At 32.6% G+C, this 17,022-nt stretch overlaps 2 protein-coding genes, 1 long non-coding RNA gene and 1 pseudogene across 3 annotated transcripts; 3 read left to right on the top strand and 1 right to left on the bottom strand.

Moving 5' to 3' along the window:
• Positions 1-861: 861 nt before the first annotated feature.
• On the top strand, positions 862-7,941 carry LOC128032677 (uncharacterized; annotated as a pseudogene).
• LOC105785057 (protein YELLOW LEAF 1, choloroplastic) lies at positions 3,279-4,882 on the top strand. The gene is made up of 4 exons (XM_052621251.1): positions 3,279-3,326; positions 3,372-3,566; positions 3,802-3,883; positions 4,483-4,882. The coding sequence occupies exons 1-4, from the start codon at positions 3,279-3,281 to the stop codon at positions 4,677-4,679; spliced, it is 522 nt and encodes a 173-aa protein (XP_052477211.1). The 3' UTR covers positions 4,680-4,882.
• A 439-nt stretch (positions 7,942-8,380) lies between the features above and the next one.
• LOC105799497 (leucine-rich repeat receptor-like tyrosine-protein kinase PXC3) lies at positions 8,381-11,993 on the bottom strand. Its single transcript, XM_012630088.2, has 2 exons — positions 9,096-11,993; positions 8,381-9,007 (listed from the first exon to the last, which is right to left on the bottom strand). The coding sequence occupies exons 1-2, from the start codon at positions 11,425-11,427 to the stop codon at positions 8,682-8,684; spliced, it is 2,658 nt and encodes an 885-aa protein (XP_012485542.2). The 5' UTR covers positions 11,428-11,993; the 3' UTR covers positions 8,381-8,681.
• Positions 11,994-14,557: 2,564 nt separating this feature from the next.
• LOC128032489 (uncharacterized) lies at positions 14,558-15,364 on the top strand. Its single transcript, XR_008188715.1, has 2 exons — positions 14,558-14,633; positions 15,074-15,364. It is a non-coding gene; the product is annotated as an uncharacterized LOC128032489 (long non-coding RNA).
• Positions 15,365-17,022: the final 1,658 nt, after the last annotated feature.

Genomic DNA, 17,022 nt, shown 5'->3' with positions numbered 1-17,022 from the left:
GAGAGAGGAGGGTAGATGGGCATGTTGGTTATATAAGGAAGAAGAAGATGGTTTGTAATATTGTTGCGCAGAAACAAAAGAGAGGGAAGGAGAGGTGGTCTGAAAAAGAAAAGAAAAACGAGGAGTTCACGTAAAGGGCTTTGTCACGAGAAAAGAGCAGGGGTGAGTGAATGAGGCTGCACTGCACTCTCCTGAATAAGTGTCATCAGACATGATACTGCCAAGGTCTTTTTTTTTATTCGATAATCTGTCTGGTCAGTCTTCAAATATGGAATGTTAATATATTATAATTACTATATTTTTTCAAACTAATTCTTTGTTTCTTTACTAATTAAATAACCTTATTTTCTTATTTTCATTTATGAAAGCTCTTAATTTTAATCACAAGTAACAATATTATTTTAAAAATCTTTTTATTTTTTACTTTCATAATCATTAATTTAATATTTTTTTCCTAATTTTTTAGATTATTTTAGTTTTAATTTTAAAATTAATAAATTTATCTTTTAAAGCAAAAACTAATTAAATGATTAAAATATAATATTGACATGACAACTTGTGTAACAATTCACGTCTGAAAGTAGAAATTTTATTAAAATATTTATTAATTTTTGATTTTTAATAATTTTTATATTTTGTAAATTTTATAAAGCACATGTAATTTACCTTATGAACTATTATGTCATTTTTTTATTAAAACATATGTTTTATAAAAAAATTTATTTTTGCTCCTAACTTTTTTTTCCTATTTTGGTACCTAAATTATTGGTCAACTTTGGTAAACGATGGTCATTGGCTACATCATCTGTTTTATAATTAAATACTAAAACATAAGAAACAAATTGATGTAAACTTAAATACTAAATTTGATATTACGTTCAAAATTATATTTAATTTTACTTTAAAAAATTTGGTGAAATTTTACTTAAATTATTGTTCCCAATTTTTTCCACTAAATTCCGCTAGAACCTTCTTGAACCGTCGGATTGAAAAAAAAAGAATGTAGCCCTTGGATCTAAATGGTATAAATTAAACCTCCTTGTGCTCAGCTAATGCTTACCGAAATTGGTGTTCCTTCTAGCCGATCCGTTCTCTTCACCTCGACTTTTCTGCATCTCCTTGACCCCCGACCCAGCAGTCCAGGTTTGTCCAATCCCTTCTCGCAACGGCAATGAAACACTTTTTTCGCTTTTATTTTAGATTTGTGGGTTTGATTTCACGTCTTTGATGATGCTTCGGTTTTATTCGGCTTTGTTTAATTCATTTTGAGTTTGTTATTAAAAAGAAAAAGAAATGATTGCTTTCTTGGCATTATTATTGATTTTGGGTAGGATTTTCTTTTTATGTTTTGGGTTTGCATGGATGTGATTCAGATTGGATCGAATAAGGCCAGAAGATTAGTATTTTGGGTCTAACTGATTGTTCGTGTTCTGAATTTCATTTCGGAGGTTCGGTTTTTCTTTTTGGGTATCTTGTTTTGGTTCCTCTTTAAAAAAGGAGCAGGAATGGGATTGCTAAAGGTTCGGTTAGGTAATTAGGGTTTCATGTAGGAGTGAGTTTCACTGTTAGAATTGATTGGATCATACTATGTGGAGAGCAATAGAAATTGTTTTATGATAGATTCTATAAAGCTCCTAATCTGATAAGAGCCAACGCTCCTATTTCGATGAGGACTACCATGGATGCCGTAACTTAAACTTGGAAACCATCTGAGCTAACTGTATTAGAAACTTTAAAATTCTAGCAAATGAGATTTACTAATACTCAGAAAATATTCTGCAACTTCAACTTAAAAGACATGTGAAATGGTGATTTAAAGTGGAAAAAAAACTAAAAATGACTACTCAAATCCCACTCTCTGAAGTGATAAAATTCTTTATAATAATGCCTACTTAAGCACCAAACCTAGCATGCTTCTGAAGGCTGGTAGAGGTTGCTGCCAGTCTGCTCCTTTACGGGGTAACTTGACTATCTTTGCAAGGATCCAACCTAAGATTTTTTCTTCTGAATAAAAACTTGTTGAAATTAACTATAAATTGAATAATTGATTGGAGGTTTTGTAGTTCACCATATATCATAGTGCCCTTTTTGAACTTGAGTTTTGCTATTTCGTAAGTTGTGATTAGAGGTTGGTTGCTATAGCTGTGTATGATATGTGGAATTAGATATAAAAGATTACAATTAATATGTTTGAGAGACCTAGTTGTCACATTTTTCAGTTGATCCCAATGGCTCCGTTTATTGGTCAAATAATGCTGTGACTAGTTATCTTTCATAAATTTGTTGGTTCTATATTTTTGGGGTGTTAAAACCTTTTATCATTCAGTTATATGCATAGGAACTTGGGTAAGCTAGTCAGTTGTTTGTTGCTACTTAAATTTTACACTAGGTTTGGTTGCCAATACACCCCTAATCGGTGGGCCCCACTTAAGCCCCCTTTATTCCGTTGTTTGGTTCATGGTAATGCTATTACGGGGGTAATACATTAGTGACCTAATCGGTGAAATCCACCGATTTCTAATCTGTCCCTTTTGCTCAGTTTAGGTGCTGCTTCACTTTACCCTCCCTGTTTTACCCTCTGCCTCTTCTGTTCCCCTTTGTCTCTTCTGTTCCTTCCTTCTAGCTTCTGCCGATTTGCTCTAAGCGTTTTGCCCGATTTGCTCCCTCTGTTTCTTTTCTTTTCTTTTCTGTCGATTTGCTGCCTCTGTTTCTCACAGTTTCTGCCGATTTGCTCCCTCTGTTTCTCATAGTTCTCCACACGCCCACATCTCTAAAAAATAACAGCCTTCAAAGTCGGCAGGATTTTACGGCATTTATTTGAGCCATGTTCTTCTCCTTCTTCCTAGACGTGGGGTTTCCATTTTCCAGTTCTTCTCGTCCCTTTCTTAAAGTCGGCATCTTCCTTTGCTTTCTCCAGTTTTCTCCTACCCAGCACCTTCTTCAAGGTTCCAAGTTCTTTTTGTTTCTCCTTTAATTTCTGTTGTATTGAATTCCATGGATGTTATTTTAATTTGGATTTAATTATGCCTATTGAGGTTGTTTTTGCTCTTGAGAATCATAAAAAATAATTGGGTCATTTTTATTTCAGTTTCTTTTGTGTTCTTTTAGCCTCTATAGGGTTGCTAATTATTAATCCCTACATGTTCATTTGTTTTTCAGTTTCTTTTGATGGGGTTTCATTATTTTAAACGTTGAAATTTTATCTAATAATGCAATCTTTCGTATATTTTTCAGGGTTTGTTCTTATTTGAATAGCCTTTGTTGTAGCTATTTGCAAAATGCTGGCTGCTAGTGTTACTGCTTTCTGCGGCCTTCATTATCTACTGGTATTTTCTTGGAACTTTATTTTATTTTTCATTCAATTTTCTTAGATTAATGATGATAAAATTTGCTATTGGTTTTCGGCAGGACATCGATTAAAGTCACGAATTGAATGCAGTAGCCGTTGTGGCTTGGTTAGAATTCCGGCTCGGATTAGGCCATGGGAACTTGGCTTGCAATCACAACCTAGTGTAGGAAGAAGTAGAAAACAATCTTCATCCATTGCATGCACCGCAACTGCTTTGGTACGTTTTGTCGCCATAACTAATCGCTTACTTTTATTTTTACAGAAGAAATTGAGAATTGTTGCTCATCTTTTTGTCAATGTAAACGGTATTAAATCCTGATATTAGATTTAGTGACAAATCATTACATGCGTGCACGTATGTTATGGCTCTGTGTGTGCTTTGCGCGTGCTTATACTCGATTTTTAATGATATTGGAATTCGGAGTTTCTGATTCTGGTTTCCTTTTTTCCAGCAGAATGCAACTTGCAGTGCATCAGGACAAACTCAAACTGTTACTCGTGAGGCACCAATTATCACCCAAGCTCCTGTTCATTGTAAGAACAAACACATACTCTCTTTCAGTAGTTTGTCAATATTCATTAGATGTATTCCTTTTCGTGATTTTCTAGTTCGACTTTAGGCACCCCAACTTAGGTTTGAATTGTGGTTAGGAAGGTCACGGTGGGTTAAACTGATTTTGCCAGAATGACCGATAGGTCATGTATCATCTCATACTAGTTTTGGAAACTTAAGTCTCACCGTGTCGATGCTTGCACTTTCATGCTCCATCTTTAGTAGGGATGACCAATGTTTGATTTCAGTACATTAGAATCCAGATGCTGCTTGTTGGCTAAAAGCATTGACAATGTACCTTTTGTGGTTTCTGGTTTCTCTACTGCCTCTCTTTAGCAAAAATCTTATTCGTGTGATAAACGTATCACTATGAGCTCTTAGCAATTCTTTTGTTACCTTTTTTCGTAGTTTCGGTGTACTATTGTCCTGGTGATGAACACCTAAGCCTTCAGGTGACAGGGATAGATCCCTGGCCCTAAGGAACTCCCTTACCTATGGTGGGATATATCATATATCCAACTGGCTTGAACAGCATATAATTTTAAAAAAAGCGTAGCTAACATCATGTATTGAAATGCAGCAAAGGAGAAGTCACCGCAGCTAGATGATGGTGATTCAGGATTTCCTCCCCGTGACGATGATGGTGGTGGAGGTGGCGGGGGAGGTGGTGGGGGCAACTGGTCAGGTGGATTCTTCCTTTTCGGATTCCTCGCGTTTTTAGGCTTCCTAAAGGATAAAGAAAGCGAAGAAGATTACCGGGACAGTCGAAGAAGATGATGAGAGATTCTCTACATATTGATAACATTTTTAAAATCTATATTGCATGTTGTTCTTCATGTTATATACTTTTGAGAACCCATTGCATATCGTTCTTCATGATATATTTCTATTTTTGGAACCAATTATATATTTGAACTATTTGTAGACTTAATCCAAACATGTAAATATATTTAGTTAAAAAAGGACTAAATTAAATATCATCTATACTTATTATAAAGTCTATATTTCTATTCTCGTGACATCAACTCAATCAGTATACATATAGATACACAAAAGATGTCACCAATTCTAAGGGTAGGTTTGAATGGGCGGTGGGGTACGGTGTGTTTAACTTATTTTGTGCTTCATGCTATAATATTTAATCTTATTGTCACTGTTATTTTTACACTAGGTAAATTCATCGTCCATCTAAATTGACTTTAAATTTGTTGTCATTGGTTTAGGATTTGAAGGTTAGAATCAACTCCAAGCATCTCTTTCTAAACCTTTAAAACTGGTGCGACTTGTGAAAAATTCATCAAAGTGTCAACATTTTCAATCAAAATATCAAAATCTTGTCTAATTAATTTATATCGGTTTTAGAATTGGATTGATGGTTGAATCGATCAGGTCATTAGTTTGTCTGTTTAACCGATATTATCGATTTAACTAAAAAATTTAAAGTAAAAAAATTTGGCTCAATCAGTTTGTTAGTCTATTCAATCAGTCCATAACTGTTCGTGATTTAACCGATTTGATATCTCAATCAGTTTTCCGTTTAGCTTGTCCAATCCAATATAGCATTGATTTACATCTATATATATCATATATTTTCACACACATACACACATAAATTTGTACAATAACCATGTATGCATGTTCATATTAATACTTGAAATTTTTAAAACATTTTTAATTCTAATCACAATAAAACTTCAAAAAACCAATCTATAGCACAGATTGATTGTGCGTATTTTTAAAATACGCAAGAGATTGAGCAACTGGGAAAGATGCTCAAACAACTGCTAATGTTCTTGAAGAAATAAATGCTGAGGATGTACATATTACAGGTATGGATGAAGAAAGAAACTCATTCTATGACTACGAAGCTGACGTCTCTTTGGATGACATGAATGTTTCTACTGCGGAGCCGCAACGAGATAGAGACCAAGGGGGTTCCTCATCTTCAAACAAGAGAAAGAAGAAATCTGATGCTCGTGATAATATGTCTTCTTCATTTGATGAGGCTGCCACTTTATTGGCCGAAAACATCAAGGCCGTTGGCGATAAAATCAGTAGGAGTATTGCCTCCGATGTGGTAGTTCAGCAGAAGTTAGAAGAATTTCAGATCATGCAAGAGAAAGCTTCAAATTTATATTCAACCTTATGGGAAATTGAAGGTTTAATCGACGATGAGCGGTATCGAGCTTTGAGCAAAATTCCAAATCATCCAACTCAAATGATCGCTTTTTTTAGTTTAACTTCTGTTGCGCGATTGGAATGGGTCAGAAGATTTCTTTCTGACCATTAAAAATCAATGTTCAAACTTTTTGATGTTGAAAAACTATATAACATATGGATTATGATGTAGAATTTCATTTTCATCTAACATTTTCTTAATATAAGTTAATTATGTTTATGCAGAATATAATTCTCAAGTTATATTTTGATTTTAGTAAATTCATATAAGAACATTTTATTATTAAATTATATTTAATATTAATTATTTTAAATTGTATAAATTCATATAAAAAATTTATTATCAAGAATTTTATGAAATTATATATCATTATTAAATTATATTTAATATTAATTATTTTAAATTGTATAAATTCATATAAGAAAATTTATTATCAAGAATTTTATGAAATTATATATCATTATTAAATTATATTTAATATTAATTATTTTAAATTATATAAATTCATATAAGAAAATTTATTATCACGAATTTTATGAAATTATATATTATTATTAAATTATATTTAATAATAATTATTTTAAATTATACAAATTCATATAAAAATTTATTAGTGATATTTATTTTAATTTTATTAAATCATATATTTTAATTAAAATATATTTAATTTTAATTATTTCAAATTATATTTTATAGTATCATATATTATGATTTTAGTAAATTCATATAAAATTTTGATTATTAAGAATTTTATTAAATTATATATTTTAATTAAAATATATTTAATAATAATTATGTTAAATTATATTTTATAGTATCATATATTATGATTTGAGTAAATTCATATAAGAATATTGATTATTAAGAATTTTCTTAAATTATATATTTTAATTATAATATATTTAATAATAATTAATATGATTAAATTATTTATTATTGATATTAATAATGTTATTAAACTTTAAATAACAATAATAATCATTTACCCATACAAATTTATGCTTAGGGTATTCTAGTCATTTTAGTTTTTTCCATTATGCTATTACACCTCTATTCCATTCAACCAAACACAAGAATAGTATTACGCCTCTATTCCATTACATTTAACCAAATAATTGATTTATTATTACTCCTCTATTCCATTACGCTTCTATTTCAATACAGCGAACCAAGTGCGGTTAGTCTAAAGGCATTAAACAAGGACTACAGTATTGGGCAATAAGTTTTGTTACATACAACAGTTGCAAGTTGCAACTTTTACTTATTCTTTTCACGGCTTATTGTCTTACCATCGCAGCTTGAAAATGGCGGCAAAATATATTATTGGTTCTGTTGCGGCATCATTTGCTGTTGCTTATGTAGCTGATAAACTTGTTGCTGATGAGAAGATTTTTGGAGGTAGGCTGTTTACTTTTTGCAGATTTTGTTATTGGCTATTTCATTTCCAGGGTTTTAATGATTGCTTTCTGCTCTAACGCAGGGACTACACCCAACACTGTTTCCAACAAGGAATGGTGGGAAGAACTAACAAGAAATTTCAGGCATGGCCACGCACTGCCGGTCCACCTGTGGTGATGAATCCCATCAGCCGCCAGAATTTCATTGTTAAGTCGGGTTCTGAATGACGTAATATTTGCTTGTATTTTAGTCAAAGTTTCAGTTTGATTCTACATTCGCTGTGAAGAAATTGTTGTATTAGACTTGGGTTAATCCGGCTTTGCATTTAAGAGTAGTTCTTGGTTCCTAAATATGTCTGCACTCTTTTAAAAGGTCAAAATTCGGTCAGATCGACCAGATGTTGTCAATCGTACAAGATCTTAATAAGCATCTGCAAAGCAGTACCAAACTTTTGTTTTGGCACTCCAGGTTTCATTGACAAAACAAATTTTAATGGTGTAACAGAAGGCTGATAACTTCCTTTTATATTGCAAGGCAAATAAATAGTGACATCTGGCCTCGTATAATCAAATGCTTGGAGTGTGGTTACAGGAAAAAATCATTTGCAGTTTGGTTTGCATTAATGAAGGTGTGTGGGATCACTCCTTAATATATAGTCAATGAATGAATACAAATGGGTTGTTTCGGATTCTCATCTATCATCAGTTCCAACTCTCCCAATTGTTTTTGGACGCAAATTGTAGTTGTCTGAGCAGATCGAGGTGGACAACCCAACGGCTGGGTTGTTTATTACTTTACTGTTTATAATATTAAGTTGTACAACACTTACGAGTTGGTTTGATCCGAACTTAAGTCACTCCCTGCATTATGTCTCAACTGTTTGGTGTTTTGACACAGAGCATACTGCAATGCGACAATCAGAGAATGTTGATTTTGATAATTTAGTATACGAGTGAAACTCCGTTAAAGAAAAGAAAACCATATCTAGCAAGTTCAGAAACCAAAAACTTTGGATATTACAATCGAAGGCATCTTAAGGTAGGTTGTTCTTGTTTGAGCCGCCCTCCTGCCACCCCCTTCGCCCACTTGTTTAGATAAATGAATTACTCAAAATGGAGTTGGTTGGGACATACATATCCAAGCCTCAATATGGATATATTCCCGTCTTAAATGGCTGAGAAAGCAGATAAGATAATTGTGGATCAATTTTGCCTTATTTCTTGGAGCATTTCCACTACCTTCTTCATCTTGGGTCGTTTTGCAGGTGTGGTGTCAGTGCAGAGTAAAGCTACCTTCAAAGCTGCAAGCATTTCTCTCCTCCACCCAAAGGAAACCGTGCTAAGCCTTGCATCAAGTATCTGCTCAGGGGTCTCCCCTCTTGCTCGAGCACCATGAACCCATTTTACTAAGTCTACTCCTTCCCCAAAATCCTCATCCACTGGCAATCGTGTGGTGAGGATCTCAAGCAACACCACACCATAGCTATACACATTTCCAGGAGCGGTGACTTGCATTGTATATGCGTATTCTGGACGAAAAATAAAAACAGATAAACAAATTCAAAATTACATAAAAATGGCGACAAGGAAACAGGATAATACAGTAAGTTAATTTACCTGGGGGAATGTAGCCGAAGGAACCAGCAACAGCGCTGATACTTGCAGTACCTTTGGATGGATCTAAGAGCTTTGATATTTCGATCTCCCCAACCAATGGCTTAGAGTCCGCATCTAAAAGTACATTGCTCGAAGATATATCAAGGTGGATAACTGCCACATGATGGAGAAAAGCCAATCCTTCTGCTACTCCAATGGCTATTGATAGTCTTCTGGGCCAGTCTGGCTGATACTCTGACTGCTTCGACGATTCGTGAAGAAGTTGTGCAAGTGTGCCATTTGGTAAATAATGATGTAACAGAAGAGCGACATCTTCATAGATGACGAAACCAATAGGATGTACGAGATTATCATGACAAAGCTTGCTTAGTCTTTCCAGCTCCCTAATCATCTTGTTTTGATGATGAACTATGGTCCTATCCATCGACTTCAGTCTCTTTACTGACAAAATCAATCCGGAAGGCATAACTGCCTTGTAACTGGTGCTGAAAGTCCCATTGTTGATTTTGTTTGAATCCTTTAAAGTGGCTTTGACTACAGCATCTAGATCTACAGCCTGCCTGAGATTCTCGACAAACACAGTCCCTGCTATGATGGTTGGCTGGTCACTGGTTCCTTCATCTTCAATCTCTACGCTTCTTGCGGCCTTCTCTTGTCTCTCCCTCATCATAAACAGGACCACCACTACACTGACCGATACAAACACCGCTAGACCTGAACCGATAACAGCTAGTATGATCCTGTAAGAGACAGTATGGTGGTAGTCCGCGGGATCAGAGTTTGCACATGTGAAGCTCAATGGCTCCCCACAGAGCCCTTTATTTGCTTGAAAGCTTGAATCCGGACTTTTCTGGAATGGTACGAATGTCGGGATCGGACCAGTGAGAAAATTATTTGAGAAATTGACTTCTATCAAGCTCAACATGCCTTTAAATGCTGGTGGAATATTACCAGTAAGCTGATTACTGGAGACATCCAGAGAGACCAACTTATCTAGTTTCCCTAATTCCGATGGCAATTGACCATGGAGACGATTGAAGCTCAAATTTAGAGCTATCTGCAAGTTGCGAATACGACCGATCTCAGGAGGAATGCTTCCAGTGAAAAAGTTGTTGCCAAGCTGCAAATGAAGCAGTTTCACACAATTCCCAATCTCATGAGGTATTTCCCCTTTGAATGAGTTCTGATCCAAGAGCAAGTATTGCAATCTTGTCATATTACAAATTTTATTTGGTATAGTACCATTAAACTGGTTCTCGCTTAAATCAAGCTTGTTAAGATTCTTGCACCCCAGAATTGATCTCGGAATATCCCCAGACAGACTGTTTCCAGAAAGAATCAACTCTTGAAGATTCATAAGTTGTCCAATCTCCGGCGGAATTATTCCTGTAAATCCATTGTAGGCCAAGTTTAGGAGTGTAAGATTAGTACACAGCGCAAACTCCGAGACAATTTCACCAGAGAGGTTGTTGTTATCTGCCTCAAAGTATGTGAGGCTAGTGTCATTTCCAATGGTCCTGGGAATGGTGCCAACAAGTTTATTATTCCCAATACGAACACTAGAAAGGCCTCTGCAATTACCAACTTCTTCAGGAAGCTCACCAGTAAGTCCATTCTGGGTGAGAACCAAAATTTCAAGCTTCCCCATGGCAAATATGCTTTTTGGTATTGACCCATCAAGCTGGTTTGAATGAAGGTTTAGCAACACCAGTTCAGAAACCAAACCTAGATTATCAGGAATCTTACCAACAAACTGGTTCTCATAGGCTGTAAAAACTCTCAAATTGGTCAAACGGCCAACCCAATGGGGAATAGAACCATTCAATCTATTGCCAGAAATCTGAAAATCCTGCAACTTTGCTAGCATCTCAAGTTCTTGAGGTATCTTTCCTACAAGAAAGTTGTTTGACAAGTTCAATGATCTAAGGTTTCTAAGGCCACCCAACTCCACTGGAATAGAACCTTCAAACTTATTCAATGACAGATCCAGATATTCAAGCTCAGATAAATTCCCAAAAGCTGAAGGAATCCGTCCATTGAAGTTATTATAAGAAAGGTCAAGCTCCTTCAATGCTTTAAGATTAGAGATGAGAGTAACATTACCTCTAAGCATACGCCTAGAAAGATCCAGTCTTTCAACAAGGGAATGGTTCAAGCCACAACGAACACCTTCCCAGCGGCAGTAATCTGTTTGGTTATCACCCCAACCTGCTACACCCCCAAGCTCTTCCTTAATGGCTAACAATGTAGCTTGGTCATTGAGCTGAGCCTCCCCAAGAAATGATTTCGATAGAAACCAAACAAGCAAAAATGACAAGTACAAATATGCCATTATTTGAGCTTTATCTTTTTATCAAATGAAAATTCAACAACAAATACAATCACTTGCTGATTAGAACCCACATTACGTTTTCCCTTCAATTTTGGCTCCAAATCTCAAATTTTAGACGAAGAAGCTGTGAGGTTGGAGCTAAAGACAGCAACTTTCATATGGATGAAAAACATCACAGCTTACAAAAAGAAGGGAGATAAAGCTGGAGATTGAAAACCTAAATAAAAGATGAAAGTTTTTTTTGCAGGAAATCCCAGTAGAGATAGTATCAGAATCCAAGGAGAGGAGCCCATAGTTTTAGGAAAAGAAAGGGTTGAATGAGAGAGAAAGGGAAAGAAACAAAAGAGAGAGAGGAGGGTAGATGGGCATGTTGGTTATATAAGGAAGAAGAAGATGGTTTGTAATATTGTTGCGCAGAAACAAAAGAGAGGGAAGGAGAGGTGGTCTGAAAAAGAAAAGAAAAACGAGGAGTTCACGTAAAGGGCTTTGTCACGAGAAAAGAGCAGGGGTGAGTGAATGAGGCTGCACTGCACTCTCCTGAATAAGTGTCATCAGACATGATACTGCCAAGGTCTTTTTTTTTTTTTATTCGATAATCTGTCTGGTCAGTCTTCAAATATGGAATGTTAATATATTATAATTACTATATTTTTTTCAAACTAATTCTTTGTTTCTTTACTAATTAAATAACCTTATTTTCTTATTTTCATTTATGAAAGCTCTTAATTTTAATCACAAGTAACAATATTATTTTAAAAATCTTTTTATTTTTACTTTCATAATCATTAATTTAATATTTTTTTCCTAATTTTTTAGATTATTTTAGTTTTTAATTTTTAAATATTAATAAATTTATCTTTTAAAGCAAAAACTAATTAAATGATTAAAATATAATATTGACATGACAACTTGTGTAACAATTCACGTCGAAAGTAGAAATTTTATTAAAATATTTATTAATTTTTTGATTTTTAATAATTTTTATATTTTGTAAATTTTTATAAAGCACATGTAATTTACCTTATGAACTATTATGTCATTTTTTTATTAAAAACATCTATTTTATAATTTTTTTTTCATTTTTGCTCCTAATTTTTTTCTTATTTATTAGTCAACGATGGTCATTGGCCATATCATCTGTCAGAGTTGGACAATTGGCATGATCTGGTTGGTTGAATTTGCCACATATTTTTAACACCATGAACTTTTTGACCAAAAAATATAATGGAGCAATAGTGTAGGTATCAAAATGAAACAAAAAGTTTATGTACCAAAATAAAAAACGAATATAGTTTGGAGGCTAAATTGTGAATAAGACCTTTAAACTTATTTCAAAAACACTAAACACTTTTAGCAATAAAACACGTAATTAATTGTGATTTTTTTTTTTTGGAGAGAAAATTTCATTGATATGTAGAATCGTTACAATCAAAGACATAAAGCCATAAAATCAACAGATGTTGGGTTCAATGCACATTGCACTTTCGAGAATGCAAGTTCATTATTTGGAGATGATATTATTGGGAGGGACAACCACGAACCCAAATATAGATTATAAAACAAACATACAATATACAAAAAATAAGGAGAAAGAATGAGAAAGGGTGGAAAATGAGGGGGTAGAAGGAAGGACAAGGTTGCTACCAACGAAATAGTCTCATTAGAGGTGTTCTAGCAGCCTTGTTGTGGGGCAAGAAAGGAAGGAAACAAAAACATATAAGTAAAGGAACAGGGGAGGAAAAGAAAGGGGAAAGGGAAATAGAATGAAGATGGTTAGGGATGAAGGAGGGTCGATTGTCGACCTAAGGTCACTGCGCAATTGGCTAGAATAAAAAAAAAAAACAAGATTATTTATGTGATTACGTTTGTTACTATGGAAACTAGTAAATCTAAATTGTATACGATGCTATGAATGATGAGATGAAATTCATGTCAGATAATCAAGTTAGAGACCTTGTTGATTTGCCTTAAGGAAAGAAACTCATTAGTTGTAAATGAATATTTAAGACCAAGAGTGATTCAACAGGCAACATGAAAAGACACCAAGCTAAACTTGTTGCTAAAGGATTAACTCAAAAAGAAGCAATTGATTATAAGGAAACATTTTCTCTCATTTCCAAAAAAAGATTTCTTTTATATTATCATGATAGTAGTTGCCCATTTTGACTTTGATTTGCATCAAATGGATGTGGAGATTGTAACGATTCGATTTTCAGTGGTATCGAAAAATGCGGTTTCAAAACTCAATTTCTGCAAATTGAGTCTGCAAATATTTAATATAAATGTTTATGGAGATAATATAAAAATATATTAAAGATTGGTCCAATAATTTTTTTCGAATTAATAGTTAATTAAGGCTTAGTGACTAAATTGTAAAATTCCAATCAGTATAGATTTTTAATTAACACACAACTTGAGGATTAAAATAGCAAATAGTCAAAGGTCCTAAATGGAAATTAGACCATTTTTAAGAGAAGGTGGATGATGATGGTAAAATCCACTAAAGTTGATTAAAGTTAGATTAAGTTAATTAAACCATGATTATGTTAATTAAATTAGTTTAATTAAACTTTAATAAAACTATATCAGCCAAGTTAGTGGGAAAACATGTGAAGTTCATCCTTCATCTTCATCTCATTGCTTTGCATGAAGAAGAAAAACCTAAGGGAGCTTAAAACCATTTGACCATGATGTGGTAGGTAAATTTAAGTCGTTTTATTGTAATTTTTATGAATTTAAGATTATGAGAGCTTAATTTATGTAGCGCTTTGAAAGCCAGTGATGTTAAAAAATACAGTTTTAAAACACCATTTCTGTAGTTTGAGTACGTAAATATTAAATATTTATATTTACGAGATTAATATAGAAATATATTAAAATTTGGTTCACTAATTTTGTTGAATTAATAGTTAATTAAGGTGTAGGGATTAAATTGTAAAAAATTATCACTATAAAACTTTAATTGGCTAAAGGACTAAATTGGTAATTAAACCAGTTCTTATTAATAGATAGTGGAATATGATGTTTGAATCCACTTATAATTTTTAATGAATAAGTAAGTTAATTTAATTAAGTAATTAAGATTTTAATTACAATATAAAAGATAAAATGGTGGAGAATTGACATGTTCTTCTTCTCCACCATTCATGTGTAAGAGAAAAAGAGAAAAGAGTTTTCAGTTTCAAACTATTCAGCCTTTCAAATTGGTAAGTTTTCAATTCATTTTCTTATAATTTTTATGTTTTTGAAGTTGTGAGAGTTTGATTTAGCTAGCTCATGTACCAATTTGCAAAATTGTTAAAGTTTTTAAAAGTTGTCATTGCTAATTTCTTAAAGAAATTGGTGTTAAATTAATAGATTTTAAGCTTAGATGAGAAAAATGACTAGATTGTAAAATTTAATTGTTAGTTTTGTTCATAAGGACCAAATTGAATCAAATGTAAAATTTATTGTAGGAATAAGAATTAGGAGGTCTCTAATGGGTAATAGTGAAATAGATTTTCAATTTGGAGTTTTAAATTGGAAGTTGTGCTTGTCCCGCTTTTTTGGATTAAATTGAATAAATTGTAAAATATATATGCTGTGAAATTGAATGTATTTTGATATGGAATTTGATATTGGATTATTATTGAACTATTATTTGTAGTTAAAGACGACGCAGGACTGTCGAGAGAGAAAGGAAAGGAGAGAGTCGACGATGAGTGTGCAAGCTTTCAATTTGTATTTCTACGATTCGATTCAATTTAATTATTGCTTATTCATGTTAAATTGCATGACTTAGTCATGAGGTAAGAATATAATACTTGTATGAGTTAAGTTGAGATGATTGATACGATATATTGAGATAGAGGACTAAATTAAGTAGAATAGAAAGTTGCATGGCTTACATGATTATGAAATTGAGATTTATAAAATGTTAGTTGAACTTATAATGAAATTGGAAATTGGTTGCTATTAATTTTTTCCCTTTTTTCCTTTGATAGAATTTTTTTTTAGAAAAAAATGGACTTGTGTCGCCTAACAAATCGATGGTGCCCATTTAAAAATATTTTTTTTTCTTCACCGTGAATATCTGTATTTTTTACGGGTATTTTAAAAATACATAAGGTGCCTCTCGACACAGTGAATATACAATTTTTTTTTTAAATTGATGATTGGATCATGATTAGGAAAAAGGAAGTGGTACTACTGATTGGTCAGGCAACACTGATTGATACTATAGCAAACGAATCATTTTCGTATATAATTTTTTCTCCAAATTATTCTTGTAATTAATTAATATCTTTGAGTTATTTATATATATATATATATATATAAAATCCAAGATAATAAAGCAATACAAAATTTGTGAAATTAACAATAAGTAGCTGCTACATAGTGTAGAAACTTTTATTTCCCTGTCAAATATATACTTTGGGCAACAGGTTTGTAGTCAAATATTGTGACTTCTTGTTTGTTACTATCTAAATTATTGATGAAGCTAATGTCCCCTAGAAATTGAAACCTCCTCCCTTTTTTTTCCTAAATAAAAAAAAAAAGGGGGGGAAAGCCTAAGCTAGATGAATTATTTCATCAGGAATGTGGGACCTCAAAAAAGGGTTTTGTTTTTGTTTTTGTTTTTTAATTGCGACATCTTTCAGACAAGTGGGGACATGACTTGTCTATTTGACGCTAAACTGACCCACCATCTTATGTAAACATCATAGATTTAGTGTTACATTAGATAATTGCATATATATATATATATATATATATATATAAAGAATGTCACCAACATTCAAAATTCGTTCTAAAACAATTTTTAATAAAGCCAAATACAATAATGAGAAAAATGGTATGAAACTGAGAGTTGATATTATCTTTATTCTTTTATAATAGGAAAATGATAAATTATATTTTTCTCTTGATTTTTAGTATTTTAGTTGAATTTAAATTTTGCAAGAGAAAAAAATTAAAAATTAGGAGAAAAATCTAATTTATCATTCTCCTATTGAAAAAGATAATGATGACATAGAATCACAATTTCATACCGTATTTATCACTTTTTTGCTCATATGCTTCAATTACAAATATCAAAATACTATTCCTTGAAAAAGAAAACAAAAAGCTCTCTCCCTCCCTGGCTATTAGTCCCAATTTTCAACCGTATAATTAACTTTTTTTTACGTAATTACTCTCAATTCTTTTAAAGAAAAAGTTGGCAAGATTTATGAGCAGATCAATTTTTCTAATTTGGCATAATGGTGTGATTTATAGAGGAGCAATTAAGTCAAGAAAAATCAATAGGGGGTGATTATGGCTTCAATGGTAGCCTCTCACCATATATTTGACTTCACATGCAAAAAAGAAATTTAAAGAAAAAAGGCTTTTCTCTTAGGAATGCTTGCTTGTAAAGCTAATGTCTCCAACTATGCAAAGCTTTTTATTATTATTATTTTAAATTAAGCAAAACAAAGTAATAATTAAACAAATATTAAATGGTACTATGTATCTACTAATTACAGCTACCAGCAATTTTTATTTTATTTTACATAGATATCATCAATAATCATAATTAATCATGATTATATTTATTAGATTGTAATTACAATAATA

The sequence above is a fragment of the Gossypium raimondii genome, chromosome 9, assembly GCF_025698545.1.
Source record: "Gossypium raimondii isolate GPD5lz chromosome 9, ASM2569854v1, whole genome shotgun sequence".
NCBI classification, from domain to species: domain Eukaryota; kingdom Viridiplantae; phylum Streptophyta; class Magnoliopsida; order Malvales; family Malvaceae; genus Gossypium; species Gossypium raimondii.
Note: the sequence above shows the minus strand (reverse complement) of the source record. Positions and strands in the feature narration are given on the sequence as shown.

What these genes read in the sequence shown, in the direction of transcription:
- LOC105799497 (XM_012630088.2), bottom strand. Translation starts at nt 11,427, where the DNA reads ATGGCATATTTGTACTTGTCATTTTTGCTTGTTTGGTTTCTATCGAAA. An exon ending in CTTCGGCTACATTCCCCCAG is followed by an intron (nt 9,008 to 9,095) that starts GTAAATTAACTT and finishes TTTTTCGTCCAG; the next exon opens with AATACGCATATACAATGCAA.
- LOC105785057 (XM_052621251.1), top strand. Translation starts at nt 3,279, where the DNA reads ATGCTGGCTGCTAGTGTTACTGCTTTCTGCGGCCTTCATTATCTACTG. An exon ending in GCGGCCTTCATTATCTACTG is followed by an intron (nt 3,327 to 3,371) that starts GTATTTTCTTGG and finishes CAATTTTCTTAG; the next exon opens with ATTAATGATGATAAAATTTG. An exon ending in CACCCAAGCTCCTGTTCATT is followed by an intron (nt 3,884 to 4,482) that starts GTAAGAACAAAC and finishes ATTGAAATGCAG; the next exon opens with CAAAGGAGAAGTCACCGCAG.